Source organism: Cryptomeria japonica, chromosome 1 (assembly GCF_030272615.1).
Source record: "Cryptomeria japonica chromosome 1, Sugi_1.0, whole genome shotgun sequence".
Lineage (NCBI taxonomy): Eukaryota > Viridiplantae > Streptophyta > Pinopsida > Cupressales > Cupressaceae > Cryptomeria > Cryptomeria japonica.
In genome coordinates this window covers 470,340,106-470,359,758 of record NC_081405.1, presented here as the reverse complement: position 1 = coordinate 470,359,758, position 19,653 = coordinate 470,340,106, and the positions used below count along the sequence as shown (strand labels likewise).

The 19,653-nt window shown below is 38.4% G+C and overlaps 1 protein-coding gene across 1 annotated transcript in view; it reads right to left on the bottom strand.

Annotated features, from left to right (window-relative positions):
• The window catches only part of LOC131071428 (polyribonucleotide nucleotidyltransferase 2, mitochondrial), a 157,486-nt gene that overhangs the window by 58,179 nt on the left and 79,654 nt on the right, over nt 1–19,653 (bottom strand). The window contains exon 6 of the mRNA XM_058007255.2: nt 358–528. Coding sequence (XP_057863238.2) covers nt 358–528 — 171 coding nt within the window. The remainder of the gene's footprint in view (nt 1–357; nt 529–19,653) is intronic.

Sequence of the window (19,653 nt, the reverse complement as noted above, 5' to 3'; positions counted from 1 at the left end):
GAAAGAAGCATTTTTTAAAACCAGTGTTTGCACTTTCGTACAAGTGCACATCACATGTCAGAAATAATGTATTTCATCAAGAATCTTCAATCTCAAGTCGTCTATACCAAAAAGAATTCTTAACTATCCGAAGGTTACTCCTTAAACCATTGAATAGTTATAAATTTAAAAGGAAATCAAATGACTCAAGTTAATACCAATCTAGAAGTTAGAAAATAAACATAGAAAAAATATAACATAGAAGATTATTTCAAATCTATCCCAATCACACTGGAACTTTTTATATCATAATAGAACATATTTATTGAAACCAAGATACACACATACAACCGATCGAAAAAAAAGATACACACATACCTCATCCATATCAGGATTGACAATTAACTTTCCATTTATCCTGCCCACACGGACTACAGCGACAGGACCATTCCATGGAATATTTGATATTGTTAAGGCAGCAGATGCAGCAGTGGCAGCCATTACATCAGGGTCTTGCTCACCATCAGAAGAAAGAACATTAGCTATTACCTGTCAAATGATAAAAAACTAAAAAAATCTGAGTCTAGGCAGTAACTATCAGAACCAGCCACATCTAGATAGAAAGCCTGGTGTGTATTTGCTTTTAAATCCTGTTTATGTAAATTATGATTAAATTTCTTAACATGCAATCATCAAATACTTAGCGGAAAGAGAAAGATACACGGTTGTGATTTATTAGGTACAGATGTACTAGGATACAGTAGATATTTTTAACTTTGAAATAGCTAAACATATAATCTGATAGAAAGAAATAATAATATTAGGTTAAGTCAAAAATTATATCAAAGACCTACAGGTTCCAAAATATATCCAGAAGTGTTTGGAACTCATATATGTTAGAATATGCTCACATATAACATTATATTATACATCTATAATGGGTACTTATGTATTAGACCTTCAACACACCCTAGTCATATGTTTAATGGGTAGTTATGTGGTAGTTGCAAAGGTGGCAAAACCATATTGTGATATACATGTGCATTTGCAGTAATTGACTGACTTGCTGAACTAAATAAATATAATAACCATGTTTACAAGTTTTATACGTATTATGTTATTTCCTAATGTACAACATCTTCTGCTTCCTAATCTACAAGATCCTGAGCATGTGAGTCTTTAATATCCTGCAAGTTGTATCAGAGCCAATGTAAATCAGTCAAGCAATGGAGAAATGTGTGATTGGTCAGTTTTCTTATGAGAAAGAAGTTGGCACTGATACTCCATTAAGGTCTGGTGCCTCAGAAAACAGAGAAAATTGCAGGAGTTCAGTTCACTTCAATTGGTTTTGTGCTTGCCTGGTTGTGTTCTTATTGCCATCTGTAAGGTTTTATTATTACCCTTTGAAAGGCTTTAATAGTTCCACGTATGGTGGTTGCCCTCTAAAGGTGTTGGGTATTTCTTGAATGGTGGTTTACAAAGTTCTGAACCTTATATTTTGCTCCTAGAGGCTTATAGTATAAAATAAAGCAGGTAATGGTTTCAAAGTCACTTGTGTGGTTGCTCATTGAAATTCATAAAAGCATTTCGAGTCAGTTTACAAATAAGTCAAGTCGGTTTTGTAACAAATTAGATTGGTAAACCTTTTTAAGTTGGTTACAAATAGTGTAAAATGGCCAAGTCACCATATTTTAAACAAAGTTTCCTTAATTAAATTTGGCCTGTTTCTGAAAAAAAGGAAATAAAGTTGGGCTGTCATTATCAGCCCATACATATTTTAAGGAAGTTCAAATGTTTGTGGTAACAAAAATTTGCATGGAGAAAAACAAAAAAGTATAGTTTTGTTCAAAAATATATTTTAAAAAAAGGTATCCAAATTGTGCATGAAAGGATTGTTTTTTAGAAAGGACATAAAAAAAGAAAAAGGAAGAGATTGTTTAAAATAGAGCAAAAGTGAAAAAGAGTATATTTTATTTATGTTGATAGGGCAAATTCATTTTGAATATTTGAATACAAAGTGGGAAACAAATTTGAATATGAAGAAACTTTAAGTTTGCATGGGAGGATTTGAAAAATATGTAAAATTGATTCTGGAAGTAAAAAGGTGTGTTTGTTTTGTAAAGGGTGTTCAGAAAGATAAACATGTTTTGGAGTAACAAGGCTACAATAGGGCTTTTGAGTTTCTTGCTGAGATCAAGGTGTTTGGAGATATATGGTGTATTTTGTAAGAAACTATAAACACTGGTTTGCTTGCTAGAGATCCAACGCAAAAACCTAACAATCAATTGTTTGTGTTCCAGAGCATTTTCAGTGGAACCCGACTGAAGAACTGTATGCAAACTCTCTCAATGTCCATGTCTTTTTTCTTACTTTGCTCATTCTCTTTTGCTTACAGATATGAAAATTTTATATTCAAACACTATGTTATCTTAGAAATAAATGTAAGCACAAAACGTTAAGTAAAGACAAAGCGCTATGAACAATTTCAACCTACCCTTCTTCAACTATGTAATCAATATGTCGTTTGTAATGTCCCCATTTTGAAATAGGATTTAATAATAAATACTTATAATAAAATTACAATATAAAAGAAAAAAATCAAAATATAAAATAATGAAATTAAAATAATTAAAATTTAGTTAAGGTTAATGAATGGTCAAAGACTCAGAAGGCATGAAGTGAAAAGTTGTGACTCCCTCAAACATTAGGTATAAAAGGGAAAATAGAACTTCATTTGGAGGGGGGAATTTTACTCTACAATCAGAAGGGCAGATCTGAATTAAATAATAAGACAGCAATGAGGAGACCCCTTTAAAGGGTTATCTCTTTCCAAAGAGATATGTCTCCACAATGAGAGATGAAGGTATAAAGAGAGTAAGCAATTAAGATGAAGAGAAGGGAAGAGAAATACAGATTATGAGTGTAGGCATCAATCAAGGAATGGAATGAAAAGAGGAAGAAAGAATGAAGCATAGGGACTAAGGAATGGTTAGTGGAAGAAGAAAGGAATAAGCAGAAAATAAGGAAGTGACTTTTAAGGAGAGAAATGATGAAAGGTTGCGACACTTCAAAAGGGTGGTATTTGTGAAAGGTTGTGACTCTTGCAAAGGGAAGGCATGATAAAGGGGTGCAACTTCTGCCTCACAATGGAAGATATGAAGGAAAGAAGGTCTCATTTGAGGAGGGCAAAGAGAGAACAATTGGGAAACAATATATTAATCTAAAAAGTAGCAATGAAGGGTGGTGACTCAATTCTAATGAAGGGTGATGACCCAAGTTTTATGAAAGGTGGTGTCCTATTCACCAATAAAGTATAAATAGATCATTCCAAGCATTCAAATCAAGCAAACAATCAATCAGAAAATCATTCCCTCAAATCAGCATCCATTCAAACATCAAATAGGACTTCATTACATTATCACTCACCAATGCCTCAAATCATACAATCAAGGGAATTCATTCAATCAATCAATTACTCATCAATCATTAGATCAGAAACAAAGACTAAAATAAAATAATAAGAAAATATCCAGATCAAACAGAAAAGCAGATTACAAGAATCATGACGCTGTAATAATCAGATCAGAATATAACTCATGATTATTCCAACCCACTATGGTAATATAGAAATTGTTGTTTAGTTTTATATATATGAATTTATTGCACATATCTGTTATATATTAATAAGCATTAAAATATACATTTAACCCTACATCAGTCTGTCAAAGGAAAGGAACAAAATCTGCAATTAAGGGAGAACAGCTATAGGGCACCCCGCTACAATGGCAAATACGGAGAGAACAGCTATTAGGGCACCCTATTACACTGTGAAAGGAAGAGAACGGCTAAGTGCACCCTATTGCAATTTCCCTTCCAACTCCTACATTGAGGGACTGTTGATGAACCCAAGATTCTCCGGCCATGGAAGAATGGAGGGGGATTGCATGGAGGGAGTGTTGAGACTGGACCAGCTAGGACTCGAACCTAGGACCTTCCATACGCTGCTGGAGTGCTCTACCACTGAGCTACTGGCCCCTCTTGGACCAGTCCATCGTCGGTCCGGGTGTGGCTTATTTCCAACACCAACACCCCCCCTTAAGCCACACCTGTCGTGTGCTTGGGGCTCCTAGCCTGGACCTGGCTTTGATACCATGTTGAGACTGGACCAGCTAGGACTCGAACCTAGGACCTTCCATACGCTGCTGGAGTGCTCTACCACTGAGCTACTGGCCCCTCTTGGACCAGTCCATCGTCGGTCCGGGTGTGGCTTATTTCCAACACCAACAGGGAGAAACGGCTATCTTAAGCACCCTACCATGCCTCCTTATTCCATATCTTACATGACTGAGATCACACATACAATTCAGACTCTAACTCAGAATCAAGATGCAAATTCAAGATCAAATTATTTAAAGAGATATTTTACTTGGTAAGATGTACCCTAGCCCTAATTTGTTGCAATTGTGATTCTAGGGCAAATTAGGAAGGGGACATTGCATCATTGCACACAAAAATCAATGAGTTACAACATTTGTAGTGCTCCCATGTTTGCATTCTGCCATTATCATTTTTTTATTTGATATCGATATTGTACACGTAATATTTGGATTGTGTGTATGATCATTGTTATGTATTGGCATCCATGTGGTGCATCCTAATTACAATTATATTATTTTGATTGTGTTGATATTGCATGCTTGTCATTAGAGTGGTTTATACATGTAGATTCAGTGACTTATGATGTTTATCATGAGATGATTATATGACGATACATTCATCATGTTTTTGATTAAGGGTAAACGGGTTTTGAGGGGACCAAAAACCCCACATGTTTTGAAGGGACCCAAAACCCTAAGATTTTACCAGGATCTGGAACCCATAGTACAACGCTGCTAAAAGAAAAGAGCATCAGCACACCAGCAGCCACACCATAAACTGGACATAAAATCGTTCCTAACACATAAACAAGGGTTTTAGAAGGCTACCTACAAATGTTTCTATGTGTGTATCCAGGCACCCATCACCTTCAACAACACCAGATTACAATAGATCAACATATTCTCACAATCTAGACAAATGGGGTTTTGAAGGACTCCCCTAACCTTCATCCTGAGTTTTAAACTGGCTCTCACAACCAACAAACAAGGGTTTTCCCAGGCTCCCTTAACCTGTAGCAAAGTATTCAGCCTGCCAACAGCACAACTAACCCTTAACCAAAAACCACAATTGGCCAAACTGGGCCCTTTAAAATTTCTAGCATCCAGCTTGCCTATGGGAAGAAAAAGACTCGCACAACCAACACACACGAAAAGAGAAAAAAACTGAAAGCACATGCAACAAACAACCAACCTATGGGTTTTACCAGGCTCCCACAACCTGAAAACGAAAAACCCAACCAACTGATTCCAAACAGAACCAGGAGGGATTTGAAAGGGTCCCTCAACCCGCAAAAAAATCGGGGTAGTAGGGGCACATAGAACCCAAACCTTGCCATGAAAAAAAAACATGAGAGAAATGAAAGGCAGCTTCAACCAACAACATGAGCAGCAGCATCATCCAAAAGGCCTCCTCACACCATCTCCCCACCTCAATAGGGAAGAGGTCCACCTCGATAGGACAAGAGAGAAGGCGGAACGTCAGCCCGAGACTCCTCTAGCACCACGCTGAAACCCAACCGCTCCCAACCACCAAATCTCCACCTCTATAGGAGAAAGGGCCACCTCAGATAGGCAAGGAGGAGAACGACCCAGAAGCCTTAACATTTCAATCATAGTCCAGCACAGAAAAAGTCCCTCCACCTCGATAGGAGGACAACCCAAATCAGAAAAAAACCCAAGACACCATATCTTCCAAAAAGAAAACCATATCTGCACTAGATCCGACCCCAAGGGCAAAAGGCATCCCAAAGAAAGAGGGGAAACCGAAAACCCACAAAAGAACCTTGAAATGCCAACAGGGTCCCAGATAAGAAAAATCACCATCGCTCGAGCAGATCTTAACCAAGCAACCCCTCCTCTCCAAGACACGAACAGGGCCGAGGAGAACACACCTCCCTCCACACCACTCGCAACCCCCACATTCTGCAGACAACGCAGAGCAGCAAAGAAGAGCAGAAAGGAAGAGGTCCCCAATCTCACCATCTGCATCGTCGTCCTTGCCTCCTACGCCTGAGTCTTCAGGGGCCGAAACCCTCGTCTTCCTCGCCGAAACCCTCGCCTCCCCCACTCTCACCATTTTTGTGACAAAGTTGTTGAAGAAACTATCAATGAACTATGATATATTCATCATGTTATAATGATTTGATCATGCTATTATGTACTGATCATTTTATGATGTGGACCCCGATTGGAACAAGCACATGTAACATATGTTGAGTGATGCAGGTACTAAGCATCGACTCCACCTGGCTCCACAGGTCTGAGCATAACCTTGCCAATGGTCGTTAACAAGAGATAGCCCACTAGCCATTATGTTACCCAGCCATACCCATCATTCCTCAATTAGCCATACCCATTATCTTACCCAACCATACCCATCATGTTATGGTGATTTGATCATGCTATTATTACTTGACCATCTTATGTAGACACCATTTGGAAAAAAATTTACATATGTGCTTCGGCTATGATGTACATGTAACATTTGTTGAGTCATGCAGGTACCAAGCATCAACTCCACCTAGCTCCACAGGTCTAAGCATAACCTTCCCAATGGTCATTAATAGGAGATAGTCCACTAGCCATTATGTTACCGAGCCATACCCATCATTCCTAAATTAGGACAATTTCTTTGTGTTGTGTATAAGCCCCAAGTTACCGCATTGGTAACGAATGGAATACCCTACCACCCCCTTGTGAACAACTCATAAAGATTGTTTCTGCATATTTACTTATTTGCAATTAATCGTCAAATTTTAATGTGAAAGTGAGTTTTAATGCTAATTTAATGGTTATTATTTAAATGTGTCTTATATGTATTCAAAATGTTGGCAATTGCATGATTTGGCTAATGGAGTCTTTTGGAAAATTTGATCTACAATTTAAATTATAATTATTTTATTTTATTTCAAAAGCAACTAATAAAGTGGGTTTTACCCTGGGAAAATAGATTATTTTTGACACTTAGTCTTTATTTTGCATTTGTCTCTCCAAAAGCCAACTACATTGGAATTTTGTGAGGATCATTGTGGGAGACCTAGTTAGAGAAATTTTGTGGGTAGGGGGTTGTTGGAATTATCTTGGTCAATTCTCTTTGCTATCCAAAGGATTTGTCTTCTCTCTTTGTGTGTGGAAAACGGTTTGATTTTGAAGATTTTAGCTCAAGTTTGAGGTAGGAATTGATTTCTACTTTGTTTTTCAATTTAATTGTTTTAAATTGGTTGCATTGGACTTGTATGAGGAAAACAAACATTTAATTAGTTCATTCCAAACCATTTTATGGATTCATTGATTTGATTTCATTGTATTTTGAAAACAATGTTTTATGAAATGTTATGCTATCAAAATTTGGATTGGATGAGTGAAATGTAAAATTGATTATGATTCTGTGATGTTGGGCATATGGAATCCAAAAGGGTATTTTTACATCTTTTTTACTTTGGCACTTTGAATTTTGAAGGTTTTTGAAAGTCCATTCATGGTGAAAAGCCACAAACCTGGTTATTGGGCAATTTTGTGATATGAACCAAAAGTGGAATTTGATGGATTCGATGTGATATTCTAATGTGGAATGATAGAAAATATAAATAAGATTTCAATTTGGGATCGACTTGGATCCATTCTCATGATGTTTTGATCAATTGGGCATATATGCTATATGTAAAAATGGCATTTTGTGATGTTGTATTGTAATGCATTTTGATACCTCATTCATTGAAAATGGGATCAGCCTAAGATTACAAAGTAGGTTGGGTTTAGGGAGTGGCTCCCAACGTGTCCCCATCCTGTAACTGGTATGTTGGCAATCACGTTTGGGGATTCTCTTAAGTAGGTGAAAACTAAATAGAACGTTGGGGTATAAACATAGTTCCACAAAGTTTGGGGACGTTTCCTCTGGGGGACAGGCGGACAAGTTTCGAGGACAAGGGTAGTTGGGGCCTAAGTTTGGGAACTCTGGGGAGACAGCGAGGGGACGACAACGAGAGAGCATTGTTGACTTAATACATATAGTACTTAAAAAATCAGTTTTAAAAAGATAAAGATGAATAACATAATAACTAGAGTCTAGTATTCAAATAACATCAAAATATCAAATATAGACATTGGAACAAGAATTTTCAATTTTTTTCATTTCATAATCATCTTAATCACAATCCAATGTTCATCAAAATTACAATCAATTGATCAAGTTATCAACATTCAACAGTGTTCAAACTTCAAACTTCAAAAACAAAATACTAAATAGCACTAGAAGTAGAGTCTAACGACTCTGATCATCCCCAAGCTCCTCACCAAACTCCTCAATGTCCTCATCACTCGAACTGCTAGACCCCACATTCTCAAGCTCATCTATACCAATACCAACCAGCCCTATCTCTGTAGCATCATCATCAATCTGTGTTGGCTCTTATGGCTCTACATCGAATCTGGTTGTTGGACTTTCCTTGTGCATAGATGTGTTGCGGTCAATGAGACGCAACGCACTATGTATTGACACAAGCTTCTCTACCCTCCTAGAAGTAAGCATGTTCCTCTTAACGAAGTGGATGAAGCTATAAGTAGACCAATTTCTCTCAGCAGTAGAAGAACTAGAAACCTGGGACAACAAACAAATGGTTGGAGTAGTTACCAAAGATTTAGGCCCATGAATAGTCCACCACAACTTAGGGTCCTCTTGTGACATAATCTTGAGATCTACCTTCGCTACCTCTAAATACCCAATATCCCCATAAAGTGGCAAATGTTGTCCACTCAGTACAAATCCGACTAGCCTCTTTAGGAACATACATTTTGTCAACTGCATTAATGAATCTATCTTTCACCTAACGATCCTTTATAGGTGTAATACTACTTGGCCTTTGCACATACCACTTTCGATTCAATGCATAGGTAGCCATGTGTAAGGGAGTGTTGAGCTTCTCCCATCTACAATAAATGATCGGCTAAATATGCTCATTGTAGAATTGCAATGTAGGGTCCTCTCACACAACAACCTTCATTTGACCAAGCATAGAATCAATGCACTCATACCTCTCCAAGGGAAGGTTCATTAGAATCCCCAAATCTAATAACTCTGAAGACTGAGCAATGACGGAGACAATATATTTGGCATCAGCCCAAAAGAGATCATTCTTCACCACCTCCTTACCCTCAATGCCTGTTGTGTCTTCAACTCAGGCCACCTATTCCATTCTATTGCCATAACCATTATTTGTAATGGCTCTTGCAACTAAAGCATCCTCTCCAAGAGAATAAAGTATGATGCATATTGAGTCTCTACAAGTTTTAGGAATTTCTTCTTAGAGAAGGTCTTAAAGAGTGCATGCGAAGTATGGTGGTTGTAGATAAACATCTACACATCTCTAGCATCACTAACAATTGATTTGATCCACCGGATTTTACCCATGTCCTTGAGTGCAGTATTCATGGCATGCACACAACGAGGAGTCCACCAAATATGTCTATAGGCTGCCTCAATCATCTTCCCTGCTGCTCTACACACATGGGCCGCATCTGTCACTACCTACACCACATTTTGTGGCCCAAACTCCTCTATAGCATCCTTGGGGATCTAGAACTAAAAATGAGCATCCTTGTTATGCCCTAAACAATCAATAGCCCTAAGGAAATAAGGGCCCATTGTTGTCTTCAATTTAGTCTCACCAAGTGGCACATATGATGGTCCTACCCTTTTTATCTTTGCCACAACTTCCTTATAATGAGAGTGGGCCACGTGGAATGGACTGCCATTAGCAAAGAAGAGTTTGCCAATGGCATTATCTGCCTCATCTTTTGCTTGCACATTAAATAAATCAGCCAATGGTTGTGAAGATGGACTAGTTGAAAAATAAATTGAATGAATGATTCAATAATCGGATGATCACATTGAACGATATACACACGTATATATAGAGGTTACAAGACGATGTTCTATAATTAGAACATAACGTTAAAGTAAAAGATTAAAGAGCTAAAAGCTAAATTAAGCTTAAAAGCTAAATAACTAAAAAGAAAAAGCTAAATGCTAAATAAAGCTTAAAAGCTAATTAACTAAAAAGCTAAATGACCATTAAACAAGGAACTAAATATAGGTGACTAAAATATAATTAAATATTCTAATACCCTCCCTTAATGGTCATCCTATCTATCACACCAAGCTGCCCTCTAAATTTGAGAAACTTTGCCGGGCTCAAGGACTTGGTGAGGATATCTGCAGTCTGATCTTCTGTAGGAATGTACTGCAGTATCACTGATCCATCTTCAACATTCTAGCGGATGAAATGACGATGAAGCTCCACATGCTTTGTTCGCTCATGGAAGACTGGATTTTTGGCTAATTTTAGAACCCCTTGATTATCACAAAATAAGGGAGTAGGTCCTGGTTGAGACATTTGCATGTCTGCAAGCATCCTACGTAGCCAAATTGCCTCACATGCTGCCTTAACAGTTCCCCAATACTTTGCTTCGATCGAGGAAAGAGCTATTGCCTGTTGCTTCTTGCTGGTCCATGTGACTGCACCTGTACCCAAGCTGAAAACATACCCAGAAGTTGACTTTCTGTCATCAACACAACCTACCCAATCTAAGTCTGTAAAACCAACCAGCCTAGGATCTTTGCTTCTGCTGTACAGAATGCCAAAATCAAGAGTGCCCTTCACATATCTAAGCACACACTTCGCTGCAACCCAATGTTCAACTTTTGGGGCTGACATGAAGCGAGAAATATAGCTCACGGCATAACTGATGTAAGGTCTAGTGGCGGTGAGATAGATGAGGCTGCCCACGAGTTGCCTGAATGAAGACTCATCCACTACAGGTGAATCTGATTTGGTTGATAATTTGAGCCCTATCTCCATAGGTGTAGATGCAAGTTTACAATCTTGCATTCGAAACTTATCTAGTAGGCTCTTGGCATACTTTGACTGAGAAATGAATATGTGGCTATCAGTCTGCCAAACCTCTACACCGAGACAATAATGGAGAAGTCCCAAATCTGTCATATCAAAATGTTGACACAAATTTTGTTTGACCTGCATGATCAGATGTGCTGCATTGCCAGTAATGATGAGATCATCAACATAGACTACTAGAAATAGAATATCATCACTAGTATGTTTGACATACAAATTGGGATCTGAAGGACTCCTCTAAAAGCCTTGATCAATCAAGTACTTATCAATTTTGATGTACCATGCACGAGGAGCCTGTTTGAGGCCATAGAGTGCTTTGACTAGTCTACATACCTGGTGTTCCTTACCGACAACCTTGAAACCTAGAGGTTGCATCATGTAGACTTCTTCCTGCAAATCACCATTGAGAAAGGCACTCTTGATGTCCATTTGATGGACTTTCCATCCAAATTGAGCTGAGAGAGCGAGGACAAGCCTAATGGTACTCATCTTGGCTGTGGGAGCAAACGTCTCTTCATAGTCGATGCCCTCCTTCTGTGAAAACCCTTTTGCCACCAACCGAGCCTTGTACTTATCAAGACTTCCATCAGCTTTATACTTGACTTTAAACACCCATTTGTAGCCAATGGGCTTCTTTCCTGGAGGAAGATCAGACAATACCCAAGTGTTGTTTTTCAGAAGACTATGTTGCTCCGCTGCCATAGCCTTTTCCCATTCAGGTACACCTTTAGCCTCTGTATATGTTTGAGGCTCATAAATACTGTGAATGTTGGCCATAAGAGAAAAATTAACTGTGTTGTTGGCTCTTACCTCTAACGGATCTACCCCCAATGAGCTCATCATCATGAAGATCACCAATGGTCTTAGCCAACCACTTAGGCCGGAGAGTAGAAGTACAAACATCTGCTGCAGGATGAGAGTGCCTGGAATATCTGGAGCAAGCTCCTCTGGATGTGGATCGTGAAGATCTTGAGGAAAGTCAGGGGGTGCAATGTCATGCCTGGGAGACCCCACAACTTCAAAGTCAACTAAATCCCTCCCATCAAGTGGAGCTAAGAGAAGACGAACACCCATACTTACAGCCTTTGGAGGGTGATCCTCAATGCTCAAATCAGGAGAGGAAGGCTGAAAAGGCCCTCTTTCTTCATCAAATACTACATCTCGACTGAATATGAGGTGATCAGTGTCTATATCAACCAGTCGATATGCCTTGTGGTTGTCACTGTAGCCGATGAACATCAATTTCTGACTCTTTGGATCCAGTTTGGTGCGCATGGCATCTGGAATCCAAACATAAGCTGTAGAGCCAAAAACATTCAAATGACTGATTTTGGGCTTCCTACCAGACCAAGCTTCCTCTGGAGTCATCTTCTTAACGGCCTTTGTGGGAGACCGGTTCAAAAGGTAGACTGCAGTGAAGACCGCTTCCGCCCAAAAGTGTTTTGGAACATTTCTATGCTCCAACATAGACCGAGCCATCTCAGTGACTGTACGGTTCCTACGCTCAACAACACCGTTCTGCTGTGGGGTGTAAGGTGTGGTAAGCTGATGCTTAATGCCATGTGATGCACAAAAGTTGGTTAACTCTGTAGAACAAAATTCCCCTCCATTGTCGGACCGAAGAGTGACTATCTGACAGCTAGACTCTTTTTCCACTAAGGCCTTAAACGTTTGAAACATGGTGAACACCTCTGATTTCTACTTAAGAAAATAAACCCACATGCGTCTACTGAAATCATCAACAAATAATAGAAAATACCTGTATCCAGTGACTGATGGAGTGTTCATGGGACCACAAATGTCTGTATGAACGAGTTGCAAGACCTTGGATGCTCTCCAAGCATCTCCATCTAAAAACGGAGTCCTATGTTGCTTTCCAGCTTGACACGCTCCGCAAACTCCATGATTCTAAGTTTGAATCTCAAGTAATCCTACGACTAGATCCTCTCGAACCAACTGAGAGAGATAGTGGACATTGAGATGCCCATATCGCTGATGCCAAAGAGTGTTGATGGAAGTACTCCTAGCTGCCATGGCGAGCTCCTGAGAACCAGTAGAATCAACAAGTCTATAAAGACCATGATCCTCAATACCAACTCCAATTGTAGTGCGAGTCTCCCTGTCAACAATGCTGCACTTGTGCAACCCGAAGATGACATCCAGCTGTGGTGAATGCTGCATAATCTGACTGACTGACAGTAGATTGAGCTTCATACCAGGTACAAAGTATACATTGAGGAATATTAAATCCCTCCCACTAGATGAAATCTGAACGTTTCCCTTGCCGACAACAGTATACTCTTCACCTCCACCAAAGATCACTGAATCAGTGAAAGGCATGTACTCTGTAAACCAATTCTGACGATGTGTGAAATGTCGAGAGGCTCCAAAGTCAATGTACCAGGCTAATGATTGAACATCATCAGAGGAGGTTTGGGCCATGAACGCATAGAAGGCAGATACCTTCTGATCAAGATGCATGGCAGAATTGGCTTTCTGCTTGGACCCTCCCTGTTTGGATTGTTGGGATGCTATCAATTTCCGGCAATCTTTCACCAAATGGCCATATATATGACAGTAGGAACACTGTAAGCTCTTCTTTTTGGAAGACTGCTGAGGTTGACCTTGAACTTGTCCTTTCTGCTGAAAGGCGGAGCTTTACCCTTGTACTTATGCAAAGCTGAGGCTGTGAAAGCCTGTTCAGTGGATGAACTAGCACTGCTTCCATCGATCCTGTTGTAGCAGCTTGTTGCAAAGATCAGGAAACTTCAAATCAACACTAGTAGAGGAGATATTGAGCGTATCAATGAAATGCTCGTAGGATCTGGGAAGGCTTTTCAGTGTGATCACTACCATATCCTCTTCCACCATGATTCGGCCCATAGGTTCTAACTGATCACGGATGTCCTTGATCTGCGTAAGATGTGCCTGGATAGATGACTTCTCATCCATCATGATAGAAAACAACATATTCTTCAGAAAGAAAGCTCGGTTCTTATCGGACGTTTCATGAAGATCCTTCAAAAGATCTCAGATCTCTTTTGCTGTTTTACCTGAAGGCACCTGTGGGAGTTGATCATCTGTGACGGAGAGTTTGATAAGCATGAGAGCCTCTCGATTCTTCACATCATGTTTGTCTTGATCATCACCTGCTGTTGTAGGACGAGATTCCTTGCCCAAAACAAGCCGATCAAAGCAACGATACTCAAAGATGGTAAGCATATGTTGTTTCCAGGTGTTGTAGTTGCGGCCATTGAACTTCTAACTGTGTTCCAACATGATGTTGGTTAATGATGCCATCACGGAAATCGAGGTTGATCGAGGTCAACTAAGTGAAAGCAAGAGACAAAAGAATCAGATTTTTTTTTAAAAATCAGAATAAAAACAGCTGCTGAAAAAACTGAAACCCTATAGGAGAATTCTGGCATGAATTCTAAGGCACGAATTTCGAAGTTTGGAAGAAACCCAAAAATTAAAATTTTCTGCACTTAAAACAGCATAAATGGTGCCACAAAAAACAGCAAAAATCCCAACATCCACAGAATCTGTGAACTGTTTTTAAATTCCAAGGCAAATTTGTTGGCACAAAAATCGAAGCATGGAAAACGAGGCACCCAGAAAAATCTGAGACCAACCCAGAAAAACTCTCGAAAAACCCACCAAGAATCTGAAAACAGAATGAAAATCCGACGGCTCAAAAATCGAGGCATGGAAAACGATGCACCTAGAAAAATCTGACGACGACCCAGTGGAGCTCTCGAAAAACCCACCAAGAATCTGCAACAAAAATAAAATTTCGACTTGAACAAAAGGGTCAAAACTCTAGTCAAAAATTGCAGAAACCCTAGGAAAATTTTCAACCTGCAAAAAAAAAAAACTGCTCAGGAGGAGAAAAAAATCTGTTTTTTTTTTTAAAAACAGTTTTATTAAAATCTCTTCAATAAAAACTTCGAAATATTTTAATAAAAAATATTTTAATAACAAAAATTTTCAAAATTTTTAATTTTCATGCTTTGATACCATGAAAAATAAATTGAATGAATGATTCAATAATCGGATGATCACATTGAACGATATACACACGTATATATAGAGGTTACAAGACGATGTTCTATAATTAGAACATAACGTTAAAGTAAAAGATTAAAGAGCTAAAAGATTAATTAAGCTTAAAAGCTAATTAACTAAAAAGAAAAAGCTAAATGCTAAATAAAGCTTAAAAGCTAATTAACTAAAAAGCTAAATGACCATTAAACAAGGAACTAAGTATAGGTGACTAAAATATAATTAAATATTCTAATACTAGCCATCTTACGTTTTCCCCTAGCCTTCGTTGCCCCTGAACTTGATGGAATTGGTGGCCTTTGAGTTTGCAAAGTAGAAGAAGAAACTACAGAAATCTGATCAGCCCTATTCCTATGTGGCAAAGTACAAGACGTAGGTACTTCATCTTCATTGCAACCCCATAACTTAACATTTCAGCCCTATACTTCAACTTTTTATGCACCACCTTGCATACTTCCACACCTTTGCCTCGAACAAGAAGGAAGTGAGCATTAGTTCTAGTAACGCTACCAAACCCCTGAATTGGATGGAATTGGTGACCTTTGAGTTTGCAAAGTAGAAAAAGAAACTGAAGAAATCTGATCAGCCCTATTCCTATGTGGCAAAGTACATGACGTAGGTACTTCATCTTCATTGCAACCCCATAACTTCAACATTTCAGCCCTGTACTTCAACTTTTTATGCACCTTCTTGCATACTTCCACAGCTTTGCCTCGAACAAGAAGGAAGTGAGCATTAGTTCTAGTAACACTGCCAAACCATTTAAGATTACACATGTTGCCCTTGCACTTTCCAGTGCCCCCAGCTGTCCCAAGTTGTGCTGATACCTTAGATACAAATTGTTTTAGGAGTGATTTTGGATCAAAGGTACCCTTTGCCCATTTTTTGAGTATTTCAGAAGGGCAGCTAAAATTTCAACTCCCAACAGAACTTGTTTCAGTTTGACTTGCCTGACCCCCCACTCCTTCTGTGTTAGGTTCAAATGATTCATTTTCAAGTGCGCTATAAGAATATATAAAGCAAGATCACACAAAAGAAATAAGAAGGTTAGAAATTAGTGAACTAGACAATTTCTATATGTGTACTTTGTCAAAAATAGTATTTGCCATTGAAAAGAATGAAATAATTTCAAGTAATTTTTTGAATAAGATAAATGCAACTATGAATTGTAGAAAGAAAGAAGTAATAAATGAAGTTACTTTATAGAGAAGATGATGAAGAATGATGGCATCTTGATATGGTTCAGATGCGTTTTACAATTATAGTTACTTTTCCATGGTTTCCTCCATTCTCCTTTCTTTATGTTTCCCCACGTAATCCCATATTTAAAACTATGATCTTTGCATGACTAACTCAATACTAATTTTTATTATCATTTCACTGTTATAGGTGGCACAAATTGGATGATGTAAAGGCCGACAATTCTCCTACACTCGATCTATCATACAACTTCTTCCACTATTATGCTCATTGCCAAATTTCCACTGTTATGCTCATTGCCAAAGTGAAGGTGGAAGGAACCTTATGGATATAGTGAAGGTGAAGTCGTGGTCTATTGACGAATAATGCAAGGTAACATCACCAAGACAAGGATCAACATACTTCAAGGTTGAATCAACAAGAGCATCAAAGGTCTAGACAGGCAAGAGAGTGAAGGCAGTGGATGAAAGGTAACTACAACATAAAGAAGTTGAGTCTCAAGTCATGTAAGCACAAAAGGCCCTACAACAACTTCAAGGTTGAAAGCTTCATCACATAAGAGGGAGGTAGCAAAGATACTACAGCACGGAGGAGGGTTGACATAAGGATAAGACCTTGTTACAATTTTGACTTTCCTTTGGAAATCCATGAATCATTGCTAGTATAGCTAGCAAGTAATCCAAGACAAGGCTCCAAGTGAAAGAATCCAAGATCATTACAAGTATGAAGAGTGAATGCATTACAATAATAAGGAATTCTCCAAGTCAGGAGGCGAAATTGTGTAAGGAGCAAGGAAACAGTTCTAGAAGAGCTAATCAAAGTTAGAAGGCTCGATCCCCAAGGATGATGCAATTTGGGAATATCTCCCGCCATTATCACATCAAGCACTTGGATATGTTGAGTATCAAGAGATATTGCCCAAATCACAAACACTTGTGATGAGTTACAAGGATTAAGCTAAGGTGGCACTTAGGCATCATCAACCCAATCACATCATTCCAAGTAAAGGCGTCCAAGTTCAATGCACTTGACTCATCCAACAAGGAGGATAACTACCACATGTGAAGGCACAAAGTTCAATGTACTTAACCTCATCATTCATTGGTCAAAGATTCAACATGTGTCTTATTTATTGTAATTTTATCATTGGTCAAGCATTAAATGTTATGTAATGGGTGTAACAAACCCAAATTAGGGTTTCTATCTTTCAATCTTGACTATAAGGCTCCACTTTCTCATTTGTAAAGGTTAATAGCAGGTTAATAGTTGATAGCTGATTGGTAGAGTAGAGTAGGAGAAAAGGAGATTGTTGCCAAGACTTTGTTGCAAGAAGCATATTATTTTCATTGAAGATATGGTGAACTTCGTGTGTTGATTCAACATCTACATGGTCTCTACTTCTCATTAATTTTCATATTGATTAGATGGATGGAAGTTATTGTGGAAGATTAGTGGTGAAATTTGCATGTTCATACTACTTGTATTTTGCTGATTGCCAAATACTTTGCATGGTCAACTAAACTCTTTATTCAAGCTCAACTTCGATTGCTACTCACCCATTGATATGCATCACATTGATGGTGTCTATGTTGATGGTGGGGATTTGAACATCATAAGATTACCTCAGAAGATCGCACTAGCTTTGTGGAGCCGTTCTTTGCATGACAAAGAAAAGTCTAGTAAAATTTCACTGAGTCACTCATAGTTTCTTACATTCTTAGGATTAGATTAACTTCCTTAACCCTCAATCCTTTTTATTTTTTTTCAATTCAAATGAATTTCCATGTTCCAGCCACATTCAAGCAAGTTCAAGATCAGCATAACTTCCCCTTGTAATTCCAGCAATATCACATCAACCATTGAGCTTATCCACACATCAAGACCTGACATTTGAAACCTTGGAGTCACCTCGTATGGTCACATAGCTCAGCATTTGAGGAGATTTTGTTCAGGAGAGGATAAGATACCTTGGTATTTTATTTTGTGTATTTAATGCATAAAAAACACATCAACAAGGGGGTGGGGGCAATTTTTAATTTTTAAATCGATTTTTTACTTGTGGGGCACTTTCTTGGATACCCACGACATTGGAAACGCCCGGCCGGCTGTTGGGTTTGAACCCAAGGCCGAACCCAAACTTGATTCCAACCTGCCAAAGACAAATCTGGTATCTGAGTTGATGACATGATGGTCAGTCATGTGAACATTTGGTGTGCACTTGTTTTGTTAGGTTGAAATATTAAAGAGTAGCTTAACTAAAACTTCCCATTAAATTGAAATTCCAAAGGGCGACTTAGTGCAGACTTGAAATGAAAACCCAAAAGGCCATCACTTAGTTACTGCACTTCTGATCAGTTCATTTCAGATGTGTCTTCCCTTCCAAGGGGGTCCGCATGGTGTTTTGTACTCTTTCCTCCATCCAGGTAAATATTGTTGGCATTCTCCTCTCTCATCTGTTAGGGAAGACTCTTGTGTGTGTGCTAGAATCAAGTGGAGCCTTAAGACCTTATATGGTGGAGATTACAAAGGACTTCTGTTGTTCTTCTCTTTGGCAATGCACTATGATGCAGATCAACTCTGGATACTACTTTTGTGCATTGTCATGCAAAGTTTCTTGTGTGTATAGATTAGATGAAGCTTGCAAATTGTTGGTGATTGTAATGTCCCTTTTAAATTCTCATTAACTTACTTTGAATATAAGAAACCTTAACTCACAATTATAGTAGCTTGCATGATTAATTTAAATACAAAATCCTTATGATTAAGAATTTTCTGCTAATAATTAATTATGTAAATCAGATTTAATGCTCAAAAAGTAGTTTCGAATGACAAAATTGTCTCCATCCAGCACTTGGTAGAACAGACCCTTTTCAGCAGCAGTTTATCTTTAATAAAATGCCTTTGAAATGTCTCTTAATCTTTCAGAATCAGGGGTTTCTTTCCAATAGCTCGGCAGAGAAATTAGGAGGTTTTTGTCCTGTAATTTCTAAACTCGAGGGGTTTCATCCTCAGATTGGTTGAGCCACAGTCAACGGTCCGAAATTGGAAAACAGATATAAAATAAATTCACATTAATGCTTCTTTCTTTTTAGATTTCTCTTATATACCTTCTTTCTCTGAAAGGCATAGCTCTTCAAAATGCCCATTGACTTTTGCTAAAACTAAAGTTCAGTTTTAATTTCATTTTGTTAATGACTTAATCACTTCCTTAAGGCAATTGCAGGTATCTTAAATTTTATAAATATTAAATGCTGCATACTAACAAACTTTAATTATTTTAGAGAACTTACTCATATCTGCCACCGCCCAGTATCACCGATGAACCATTAATAAGCACTCAT